At 42.4% G+C, this 13,127-nt stretch overlaps 1 protein-coding gene across 4 annotated transcripts in view; it reads right to left on the reverse strand.

The window, feature by feature from the left end:
• Window positions 1-6,077: 6,077 nt before the first annotated feature.
• The window catches only part of Fli1 (Friend leukemia integration 1), a 121,229-nt gene continuing 114,179 nt past the window's right edge, over window positions 6,078-13,127 (reverse strand). For all 4 annotated transcript variants that reach the window (XM_006510008.3, XM_006510009.3, NM_008026.5 and 1 more), the window contains exons 7-9: window positions 11,880-11,939; window positions 9,926-9,973; window positions 6,078-8,179 (exon numbers count right to left, since the gene is read on the reverse strand). In XM_006510008.3, coding sequence (XP_006510071.1) covers window positions 7,650-8,179; window positions 9,926-9,973; window positions 11,880-11,939 — 638 coding nt within the window. In that variant the 3' untranslated portion in view covers window positions 6,078-7,649. The remainder of the gene's footprint in view (window positions 8,180-9,925; window positions 9,974-11,879; window positions 11,940-13,127) is intronic.

The following is a 13,127-nucleotide window of genomic DNA, read 5'->3' on the forward strand; positions in this document are numbered from 1 at the left end:
GAGAACTTCAGGGACCTGCCTGACTCAGCTCAGTTACTCATGCAGATATCAAGCTAGGCTTCCTAAGTGTGAGCTTGGGGTTAGGATGCGGGTTCTAATGTTTGAGCAACAAGCACTTTATCCACTGAGCCATCTTCTCAGCTCCTAATTTAACTCTGTATTATATCAGGGGGACCAGAGTCATGTAAAAAGGAAGTATCAATCGACTAAGACATCCATATAATATTTTGAAGTTCCGTATTTTTTTTTAAAACAGATAGCAAGCACTTCATTACCTGATCTTACGTTACTTCTTTGATATCCCTGGATGATACTACAACAGTCCTAGCTTTACCCATGAGGAAGTGAACCTCAGAGACAAGAATTCATAACTCAGGGAGGGACAGCTGGATTCACAACTCAGTCTTGCTGACTGTGGACGCTTTCTTCTGCTTCACTCCACATTTACAAGTGACCAGTTGCTGCGAACCAGTGTCACCACAGTGGCAAACAAGAGAGCGGTATGCCCACCTCCCGTGAAGCCTCGGAGGAAATGTAGGTCTGTGAGAATGTTGGGCACAAGCTTATCAAGGCAGGGAATTGCAGCTGCCAACTTCTATTTCTTAGCCAATTTAACAATCTAGCCAATACTTCTGACAAAGTTCCCTTTCAGCCTCACGTTAGGCCATTCTCTTTTATTTGCAGCCCTAAAGCTTCTTGCATGCTCTACTGACTTGAGGTGACCATACAGAGCCAGTGAAGGACAAGCACCCACACGGCAAAGTGAGGCTGGCGATGGCAGACATATAAATACCCTCTGGAAAACTCAATCTACTCCTACTTTTCACTCATTTGAAAAACAAAAACAACAAAAAACAAAAAAACAAAACACAAAACAAAACAAAAAAAAAAACACCTTCTTGACCACAAATAAAAAAAAAATCTTCATTAAGTGCCTGGACAGAGCGGCTCCTAGCTATTACAGTTTTAATATTGTCCCCTGAGAAATCTAGCAGGTGACACTGTCTATACACACACATCCTGTGCAGCATTTTGCAATGGACTTCCAGGTCGTTTCTTTGATGTGTGTGTATAGACAGGATCACTGGCAGGAGATGATACCCTAGTCAGTAGGTATTGATAATTTGCCTACTACGTGAAAGGGTCAAAATTTGAACGCAGGGTCCCTGGGATTATATTCACACTCATTTAATCTCCCCAAGTTCTCTCTCTCTCCCAACTAAGAAAACACACGAGTTAACTGGGTGAAAGCCCAGAAGGTTAACCTAGCAATTGTAGGCAAGTGAATGTTCTCACTGCAAATGTGTTTTCCTCTAGAGCTTTTAAGCTACGTGTAAATTGACTATGTGCTTTGGAATTTGCCAGCTCAGACAGGCTGTAACAATTAGACAGGAGGCCAAGTAGGAGTGAGAGAGGGAGACAGACCCCAGACATGAGCCCGGCATTTCTTTCAAAAACTTCCCTTCATTTTCTTTCTCAATTGGCTGCAGCCCTGGGGGTTTGCCTGGCTGAACCACTTCCTCTCAGAAGTGGCCATCCTCCCAGGGAACCTGGGATTTGTAGTATTCTAATCAGCTGACCTCTTCTAATCCTCTAGAGGGTCTATGGCTAAAGGCGTGCAGTATCCGTTTCAGTAGCCTTCTAGTGATGAAATAAATGCTCGGTGCATGTTTTCAGAAATCACAAAGTCTTCTTGGATAAAAGTGAAGCCTTTGTGCTCACCAGAACTCCACCCCTGCCCCTGTCTAGTCTACAGCCTCGCTCCTGGTCTCCGCAGACACTCCACCTCTTTGCTACCTCCTGAGTTCTAGAAGCAAGCCCCCACTCCCGATGACATAAAGGAACCCCTGTGAAGAGTCAGACCACAGCAAGGTACAGGATGCTGGCTGGCAGCAGACGCCATGCTCACAGACCATGTCCCCAGGCACATTCTTCCAAAGTGTGCTTTCCCAGCTGTTTTTCAAAGCAACATGTTTGCATTATGGTTATTAATAAAGAAAGACAAGGGAAAGTGCGGTGTGACAGCAAGTCCTCAGAGTCCAAACTTTCTCATAGAAAGCAGGCTGGAGAGATGGTGGCTCACCTGTTGAGGGCACTTCTTGCACAGGGTCAGGGTTCAGTTCTCAATACACACACACGGTGACTCACAACCAGTAGCTCCAGGAACAGGGATCTAACCCTTCTCTTCTGACCTCCTTAAGTACAGGGAACTCAACGTGGCACACATGTGTATACGCAGGTAAAACACCCATGTACATAAGATAAAGTAAGAGAAGTAAATCTTAAAAAAAACTTTAATTATTTGTACCTTGAAATTTGAAGGGTATTGGTTTCAGAAAGTCACAGAGATACCCAAACCCCTGGTTGTTCAAGTCCCTTATATACAATGGCATAGTGCATCTATATATTTTATGCATTATATATTTAAATCACTCTAAATTACTTCTATTGCTTAATGCAGTAGAACAGTGGAAATAATTGTTGCACTGTATTATTTATGGAATAAGAGAATATTGTATATATAATGCCTTATATATTTATAAATATTATTATATATAATAGTGAAATAATATTTAGGGGTAATCAAATATTAATATACATTGAATATAGATGCAATTTTTAAAAATAATCTTTGATTTGCAGTGGTTTTTAAAATATCCACAAATAATATCTTGCTCTGGCTGTGTCTTACTTGGGATTAATGGATATTGTTTTCTCCCTTGGTATTCTGGATACTTTTCTCCCACTTGGTTTTGAGAGCAAATATTCTGTTTATGAAACCACATCTCATTCATTTGCCATGGACAGAACTCATGTGTTATTCTCATTCCCCAACTGCATGCAGGTATTATTGGTCAGATAAAGCGATGATCACTTTAATTGTTCTTAAATGACTAGTGTTTTTTGACTTCTAAAAAATTTTCAAAGCAACAGATATTGAAAATACAACTTTCTTTGGGTAGCAACAATATTTTGACACCAGGAAGTTAAAATTTCTGCTGTAGATTGAATATTCCTCCATTCCCCTATAAAATTCATATATTAAAGCTTAATCCCCCACGTGTGGCTATTTGGAGGTGGACCTATAAAGAGGAGCTCTCATGAATAAACGTAGATACACACACACACACACACACACACGCACACGCACACGCACACGCACACGCACACGCACACACACACACACACACACACCATGCCAGAAAGCTGCTTGCTGCCTGGGACTGTGTGAGAGGACAGTGCGAAGGGACCTCCTGTGAATCAGGAATAAACAGTGAGTCCCCCATCAATGACAAATCTGCTGGTGCTTTGGCACTGGAATTCTGGCCTCCAGAACTGTGAACACTGAGTTTCTGTTGTTTATAAGCCAGCGAGCCTACAGCAGTCTGCCATGACTTCTCAAATGGACTAAGACAGCCACCTGCTCTGAAGTGCTGTGGACAGGTCCGGAGCTGAGGTGGGGACATGGAGAGGATCGGTTTCCATTAGAGTCCCTCACAGGGTTGCTGTGCCCTCTCTGCTTTGCTGCCACAGTTTATCAGATGTAATGGCCTTCATGGCACAAGTGCAGAGTGGTAGAGGGGACTCACAGTCAGGATGACATAAATGCCTGTTTGTCAGCTGAGACCATTCAATCTGGGCACTAAATGTCATTCCTCCCTGAGCGAAGGCTTGATGGACGAAATTGCTCTGCTCCTGTCAGGGTAGACCAGCTTTTGGATCATGGAATGAACCACCATGACACTCTGGGTACAGGATTGTGAGAAAGCATTGCAGCTTTGTGTAGGAAACAAAACTGTCTAGAGGGCTAACCAGTGGCTGAGAAATGACTCAGGAGTTGAAACTGTTTGCCCTCACAGAAGACATAGGCATGTGTTTCAGCATCCATGTTGGGCAGCTCACATGGCAGTCAGCTCATAACTGCCTGTAACTCCAGTTTCAGGGTTAGGATGTAGGCATCCTCATCTGGCAACTCCAGTTACCAGCACCCAGGTGGCACACAGGCACACATGCACAAATACACACACACACACACACACACACACACACACACACGTTTTTAAAGGTGAACTAATGGTGTGAGCATCCTGTTCTTTTAGCAGTGCATCAGGGATATGTGCCTCTCAATTTCCCCCTTAATAGGACTTTGTAGATTTGCAAACTGACATGAGACCTTTCAAGTTGACTATGAGACTTGAAAGTTGACTACTTATGAACATAACTGACTTGCCTCATGTCTTTCTATGCATGAGCCATTAATGCCAAGTAGTTATTCTTTGCTAGAAAGCAAATGTATGAATGTAAATATATGTGTTTGTCTCAGTAATGTTCACGGTTTCCGTTTTGAATGTTGGAACCAGGGATGAAGCAATATAAATAAGGGAAGAAAACAGAATGTCAGCTTAAACATTTTCATATTACCTTCTAAAATCTCATCTTTTTGTTTATAACAAATATTTAATCTTATTTTCCTCTGGATAAGTATGGGTTCCAGGATTACCCTAAAGACACCAAAATCCATAGATGCCAAAATCACTTATTTAAAATGGCACACTGTTTACATATTCTTCTCCTATCTTTTAAATCACATCTACATAATGTATCATATCAAGTGCAAGGTAAACACTGTAATTAGTTGTTATCACTCATGATTTGATTAAAATGCCAATAAAGAGTCAGTATATATTCAGGAAAGATGCAACTATTCATTTATGTGTATAGGGGTGTGTGTTTGTGTAACCATATGCTGTGAGTGTAGAGATATCTGAGGAGGCCAGAAGAGGGCAACAGATCCTTGGAAGCTAAAATTATAGGCAGTTGTGAGTCACCCCATGTAAATTCTGGGAACCCAACCTGGGTTCTCTGTAAGGGCAGCAATTGCTCTTAACCTCAATAGCTCTCTTTACCCAATAATTTAAAACACTTTCTGAATATTTTCAGTCATGATTGGAGGGATCTACAAATGTATAATGGTATATATTTTGTCAATGCAAGATACAAACCAGCATATACATAAACATAAAGGATATGTTCTTAATGTATTTTATAATGTAGGGTGCATGTTTTAGAAGTTGGAGACCAGTGTTCAGAACTCCTCTCATCTTCTTCACGTAGGCTTACCTGGTCTAGAAATTACTCTGTGTGAGGACCAGAGGCTGCAAACTTCTTTAAGGGGTTTCTAGAGCTACTAGTTCTATGAGAGTCCCTGCAACAACACCAGCTATTTCTAGTTTTAGTCATCTTTGTTGTAAAGGAGAGGAGCATGATGCTTAACGCTGAAGCCGTTGGAAGCAAGCTTCTCTATTGGGCTGAAAAATAGAGCCAGAGAGTCTACGTAAGACCCTAGTGTGGGGTTGAAGTCAGGCTAGACTCCTGTTCTCTGCTGAAGCATCAGGTCGCCTTCTTGTGGGGAACAGAGTCAAGTCTACCTGGCCAGGTCCTGGAGACGGTTGCTGCTGTAGTTCCCTGGATATAGTTTACCTAGGTCTGTCTCTCACTTACAAAGGTCATACAGATCTTAATGGCTTAGAGAAGCTTTAAAATCGTCATTGTTAACAAGCATCTGAAACTCACAGATACTGTGTCTTCCACTGTACTGCAGCACATGCAGTTAGGAGATTATCGATGGTACAAGAATAAGTAGGCAAGTTATTTTTTTCCTCGGGGCCAATGAGATGGCTCAGTGGATAAACGTGAGACGTTGTAAGCCTGATGACTGACTCTGATCCCTGGAACTCATGAAAGAAGCCATACGTGGAGGTATTCACCGACAATCCCAGTGCTCTGTGGTAAGAGGGGAGGTGGAAGCGGGAGAGCTTTTTGGAAGCTTGTGTGTCTGGAGTCCACAGGGTGGGAGACATACCAAGAGATTCTGCCTCAAAAACTAACATGGAAGGAGAGAACTGATTTATTTGATAAAAACTGCCTTCTGACCTTTAAATGTGTGCTGTGTGTTCTTACATACACACACACACACACACACACACACACACACACACACACACACCAGCAATAAAAACAACTTCCCTCCGGGAAAGCCTTTGATCTGGAAGTAAATAAGAAAACAATGTCACCAGTTCTGAGAGAAGAAGAAAAAGAAGAAGGCACAATTTATTAAGGTCAAATTATTTTACAACTTAGTCTTCAGTGGACTAAGAGTTGTCACCTTAACAATATCGTTTAAAAAGTCACGATTACCTGAAAAATTATATATATATTTGCACATCTAAAAATATATTGCATATATAGAGCAGGAGAGTGCCTCGTGTGCACAGAGAAAAGTTTGTTTGTCCTTTTCAGGTTATTGCAACTCTGTTATTTACAAACATTTCTAAAGCGTTGTAGGTCTAAACAGATCTTGTTTGGGCATGCGTGTTAAATAACTGTATTTTTAGGTTTTTCTTCCTAAAAACTCAGTGACTTTTAACTCCTCGTTTTCAATAGTCACATTATGCTTATTAAAAAAAAACAGTTACAAAAACGTACAAATAGCCCAAATGTACAGATTGACAAAGATGTACAAATTATATTTTAAAAAAATAACAATGATTGATTTGATAGTAAAACTGCATTTGTGACCGAGGTCAACTCGTTTACTTATTCTTTAATTTTTAATTATTTATTTTTTTAATACTGTGAGATATAGGAAAATAACTCTGCATAATTTATACAGTTAGTTGCCTTCTGATTGTTTGACCTTGGTCTGGTGGTCTGACAAACGCACAGCGTTTGCGAATCTGAGTTTAGAAATCCCCATGACTTTTCAAAGTTCTGGGACTCACTGTCATTAAAAATCAAAACCAAAAAAAAAAAAAAAACAAAAAAAAACCAAAAACCAAAAAACAAAAAACAAACAAAAAAAACCCCCAAAAACAAAAACAAACAAAAAAACCCCTCCAAAAATGTTATTAAACCCTCCAAAAAAATGTTATTTAATCCTCTGCCCGTCAGGAGTGTCTGAGTTTGTGTTAAACTTTCTTTGTTCATATTCTGACTATTTCTGGGGAGAAGAGTCACCCAAACACATACTGCCCATTGTGAGGAATTTTGTAATAATAATGGCTTCTTAAATACACACATAGACACACATCTTTTAAATTCCAGTTGGGCAAAAAACTTCACTGGCCTCAGAGCCAGTGTTCCAGTTGCCATCCACTGAATTGAGTCCTCCGAAGATAAGATTATAAACATCCTGCCTTGACTTTTACTAAGTCTCAAACCAGACCAACCCTGGTCAAGTCCATGATTCATGATCGTAGGGAATCCTACAATGATGAGACCCGTGTGCTGATAAGAAACTGCTTTGGTCATAAAAAAAAAGAGTAAAGAAAATGCGTACTCCTTTCTCAGAATCATGGTATAAACCGTTCCAGTAACCTAAATATTTAACTCATTCGATGATAGGAGGTTGAGAATCCAAACTGGTGGACTGGCTCATGGAATGATCTTTTTTTTTTTTCAGGTAGAGGAAACAAAAGTTTTTAACATAAAAATAATAATTTTTTTAGAAGAACAAATACAAAGGTTCTATCCAAAAGAAAGAACATCCAGTTTTCTTATCTCTTCAAGGCTACTGTGCCTTTTAGAGTCCAGAGTATCCAGTAAAGTGAGAGCTGGAACTTCAGCCAGAAGGCCAACTGGTGTTAGTTCTAGTAGTAGCTGCCTAAGTGTGAAGGCACGTGGGTGTTAGGATGGCGGGGGACACTGGGGTTTGGATAGATCCCAGCAGTGGGGGAGGTCCAGTATTGTGATGCTGCTCCAAAGAAGCTGGAGGAGGTGACAGGCATGGAGGATGGGTGAGACGGGACAAAGTTCACCTTCTGTTGATGGGCATGGTAGGAAGGCATGTAGGAGATATCAGAGGGATACTTGTACATGGATGTCTCTGTTGGATGTGGCTGCAGGGCCTGGGCAATGCCATGGAAGTCAAACTTGTAGGCATACCTTTTGCCATGCACTTTGGTCATAATGTTTTTGTCATAGTAGTATCGGAGGGCCCGGCTCAGCTTGTCATAATTCATGTTGGGCTTGCTCTTCCGCTCTCCCCAGCGCCTGGCCACCTCATCAGGGTCCGTCATTTTGAACTCCCCGTTGGTCCCCTCCCAGGTGATACAGCTGGCGTTGGCGCTGTCGGACAGTAGTTCCAGGAGAAACTGCCACAGCTGGATCTGCCCACTCCCTGCATGCAGGAGGAAACAGAAGAACAGTAGTCTCAGTTCTGATTCCTAAACATGACAACTCATGTCCTTTCCCCACAACAAGAACAACCACCACCACCACAACCTTTATTGGTTAGGCATGGTGGCACATACCTTTGATCCTAGCACTTGGGAGGCAGAGGCAAGTGGATCTCTGTGAGTTGGGGGTTAGCCTGGTCTAGGAGTTCAAGACAGCCAGGGCTCTGCTACACAGAAACCCTATCTGGAAAAACAAACAAACAAACAAACAAACAAACAACAACAACAAACAAACAAATAACAAAACAAAAAAGGAAAGTGGAGACAACCCTTTATGTTTTCCTTTAGAAAACAGAAATAGGCACATGATAATTGTACACGTTTACAGGGCATGTGGTGATATTTTGACAGACATACATAGTGGTTGACAATCACAGAGGGGCAATTCACACACCCATCACTTCAAAAGCTTGCTCATCATCAAAGACGGGCTTATCCAGCTAGTTTCAAAAGGTACATTATGGAGCTGGAGAGAAGGCTCAGCGGTTAAGAGCACTGACTGCTCTTCCAGAGGTCCTCAGTTTAATTCCCAGCAACCACATGGTGGCTCACAACCATCTATAATAGGATCTGATGCCCTCTTCTGGTGTGTCTGAAGACAGATACAGTGTACTCACGTAAATAAAATAAATAAATCTTAAAAAAAGGGTACAGTATATACTGTTACTCTACTGCCGCCGCCAAAATGAGCGTAGTAAGCAAGGTTAGATCTTAAGACAGATTGTCCCAAAGGATGGTTGTGGTGAATGCTGGCTTTGTCCCAAGCTCTTAGGATCTCAGGGAAGCCAACTTTCCACATCCTTTTGTTAAGATTTTTGACCCTCCCCTTAGACCTTTCTACCTAGACCTGAGTCACTATCTAATCTCCATTTAGTGCTGAAATCCCTCAAACTATTCAACATTGGCCTTAAAGAGTGTCAAGTATCCAAGAACCTCTTGGGGGGTGGCTGTGGGGTAGAGCAGAGAGAAGGCACCTCATAGAATTGGGGTTCACTAAGCTGGGCTGTTTTCCAGAAAAGTGCACGGCTCTTAGTGTTCAGTTCCGCATGGGCAGAGGCAACGGGAGGGGCTGGATGCTGGATGGCTTTTTATCTTCTGGGCAGGAATGGTTTAGCTAAAGGTTAGGGAGGAGGCCCAGCGAGCTTGTAGCACTGCAGGTGCAGCAGGCACGTGGGCCTGGCTTTTGTTGCCTTGAGCTCCCCATCTCCATGGTTTGGGTTTAGAAGAACACATCCGAGAGTTATTTTTAATAGTGAATCCTTCACATCTTGTCACGTTCATTGTGTGTGCAACTCTCTTGGGATGCTTGCACTTCCTTTTTCAAAGGCTGGATAACTATAGCACTCAAGTCAAAACCACAACACTTGGGGACATTTATCCATGAGCCCTGGATGAGGAATAACTGAGAATAGCTTCCCTAACGGGGAGCTTCCATCTGAGTCATTTGCCATGGACATAAACCTCTGTCCAGAGGTGCTTGTTCTCCAGAAACGTCTTGTGGCAGCAGACCCTGCTACTCATGAACAGGCCCTGCCTCTTGTTTGTGCACAGTTGAATATTTGACTAAGGAAGCCCATGCAGTCTCCAGACAGGTGCCTGTACCGTACCGAGGAGTAAGGTTTCTGTGTAACCTTACAGATATAACGAATGCTCTGGAGGGAAAGGCTTGCAGGTTCAAGTTAACTCACCAGGGTTTGCTAGGCGGCTGCTGGTTGGCCCCAGGATCTGATAAGGATCTAGAAAGAAAAAAAAAGCTTACTTCATTCCTCAGCAAATAATCTGAGAGCAGCATCAAGATGAAGGAGACTTCAACGGTTCCTACTTTTATCTCAGGGCCATAGGAAAGCTTGATTAGAGGCCTTGATCAAAGTTATGGCCCAGTCAACGTAGACGAGTAATAGCACTCTTGCTTCATACCTGGTTTCTAAACTTTTAGATTATGCTGTCACTACCCCCCAAACAAAATCGCCCACACGTTTGGAAAGCATCTGGCTAAATTCAACCAGGCAGTGAATGAACTGAAGGATTGCTTATTAAACATGCTTAAAGCAGGTTCCTCAGCAATTACTAGCCATTAATAGATCTTTCTAATGCTGAAGACATTACGCATGTCTGAGTTTTCCGATGGACTATAAAAACCATTAGGTAGCCTGGGTTCTAGTCCCAGCTATGTCATGAACTAAATCATGGTTTGGACAACCTCTGGGTATTTGTTTTCTCAGCTATGAAGAGTGGGTTGGGCTGCTGGGCTCTCTTCCCTTCTACCAAAACTCTGTGATTTTAAGCTTGAAAATGTCAACACTAAGCAGAATTTGTATTTTAGCTATGAAGTCACTCCTTTTTAAAAACACACTGCTTTTTTCAATTATAATAGTAATTATTAATGAATTAAAAAGAATTAATTTAACAGTTCTTGAAGCCTTTCAGTCCACATTTTTTATTAAATTTTGATGAAACTGAAATTGTTTGAGTAGATATTCAATTTTGTTGTTGTTGTTGGAACTTGTTTAAAAATTTGCTCTACCTGACTTGGTTTTCACTTGAATTTCACTTTTTACTACAATTTCTCTTTCTATATTTTGGCTGGAAATGAAGAACCATGTTTGCACACCCCAAAGCAAATAGCTTGTTCAGATCTTAATTCAGATTCTTAATTAAGACAGCAGAGCTGAGTGCAATGGCTCTCCTCAGATCTGTGTAGGGTCTTCCTGTGGGACCTCTCCCCAGAAGACAAGTGGCCAGAGGGGTAGCTGAACAGAGGGCTCTGGCTCAGAAAAGGATTAAGTCAAGGTAGGTTGTCAACTTCCTGTTTGTTGAAGCAAGCAAGGAGGAGCAGGGGCGGGGTCAGGGTCAGAAACAAGGGCATCCCATCATAAGAGGTCATGCTACCGAGGGATTATAGACTGCAGTCTCTAAGTCATTTCTTTATTAAGGGTCTCCAGGTCCATAGCTTCAAAAGGTCTTATGTCTTGACTGCGTATCTACTAGGTGAAGGCATTTCTGTATGGTTTCGTAAAGCGTAAAATGCTTGGATAAGAAGTGGAGGCTCTGGAACTTAAAGAAATTCAGCTCTGCTTGTCTTTCAGCAAATCCTTTCACCCTTCAGAACCCCTGTTTTCTTCCACAAAATAAGGTGTTGGACCATTTCAGTTTTAAGTTCCTTTTAACAGATCGCTCCCTGGTTCCAGGACTTGCTGCTTAATTCCCAGATACTCTCTTGGAAAGAAGAGACAATGTGTGAACTAGAGTTGCCTCTTGGGATACACAGGGGATTTGTTCTAAGGTCTGTCAAGGATACTGAAATCTGTGGCTGCTCAAGTCCTTTACATAAAATGGGTTATTTGCATATAATCTAGTCATATCCATCCACATTCCTTAAATCATAGATTACCATCATGACACATATGCTATGCAAAGAGCCGTACTGTATTGTTGATGGAATAATGAAAAGAAAGCAAGTCTGTCCACAGTCAGTGCAGATGTAGATTCTTTCCTGAATATTATTGGTCTGTGTTTGGTTAAATCCCCAGGCCTAAAACCCACAGATATGGACAGCCAACTGTACACTGTCTTGCTCCACCATTGACTGACTCCACAGCAGTATAACACACAAGTGAGAGGCTACATATTTGAATCACATACCTGGCTGGGGCCGCTGCTCAGTGTTCTTGCCCATGGTCTGTGATCCTCCAAGGAGAGGACCTGTGGAGAAATCAAGAAAAGTGGCAGAAGATGCTCCTGTTACATATCCCCCGGAAGGAGGGCACATGAGCTGCCAGGACCGCACTCTCCCATGGACTCACAGACTCATTTTATTCCTGAATACCTATCAAACCGCTACGCTGGCACTGGTCTCGGGGCAGAAGAGTTAGCAATGAAGTTATATTTTAACAGAAGAGAAAACACTGAACAATGTCTGCTGACATGGGGTTAGACCATTCCTTTGAAATATAGGACCTTGAGCTTCGAGATGGCTCCATGGTAAGACTGTTTGCTGCACGAGGACATGGGCCCAGATCCCAAGCATACCCGTATAAAAACTTGACATGTCTGTGTGCACTTCTAACACGTGCCTGGGAACGGAGAGGGATTGGCACAGATCAGAAGATTACCGAGGCTTGATGGACAGTCAGGCTAGCCGAGAAATGGTGAACTCCAGGGTTTAGTAAGAGAGTGTCTCAAAGGGACCAGGCACAGAGTGATAAAACAGAACAGCCAGTGTCTCTCTTTGGCCTCCATGTATGTGCATGGGTACACGGCTATACTTGTGCCCCCAAATGTACACACGTGTCCCCCACAAATAGACATGGCAATACAGAGGTCTCTCCTGAGAAAGTGTCATTTGAGCACAGACCACCTGGTGCCTGTCACACTGTGTTTCGTGAGAGCCTCTCCAAGGCTGTTCATGTTTGACCTCTGGCTTCCCCAGTTTTGAATGTATGCTGCTTTTTGTGTGATGGGTGGCTCGGTGTAACTGGACCTCTCATACTTCAAACTGACTCACATACTCTTCAGCACTCCTTAGGACTGAAGATCTGGAATCTACTTCCATATTATCATTCACTATCCCTTTCTTATCTTTTGGTCTACTCTGCATCCTAAACTCCATAAACCTAGGTTCCTCACTGTCAGACATACCACCATGGTCGTCCCTGACATCTAGCTCTCCAGGTTTACCTGTCTCCTGTTCCCTAGACATTCCCTAGACATGGCCTGTCTGAGTAGCTCTAACGGTAGCAGGTGCGCAAGAACTCTTTAATACAACCCAGATGAAGACATATGTGTGTCCATGATTTCTCTCTCCTGCCTAAATAACTGGTCCTTGCCTGGCTTATCTTTGTGAGTCCCATAGCGTCATGTCCTGCATGCAGAGTGAACAAACACTGCACA

The sequence above is a fragment of the Mus musculus genome, chromosome 9 (assembly GCF_000001635.26).
Source record: "Mus musculus strain C57BL/6J chromosome 9, GRCm38.p6 C57BL/6J".
Taxonomy (NCBI): Eukaryota; Metazoa; Chordata; class Mammalia; order Rodentia; family Muridae; genus Mus; species Mus musculus.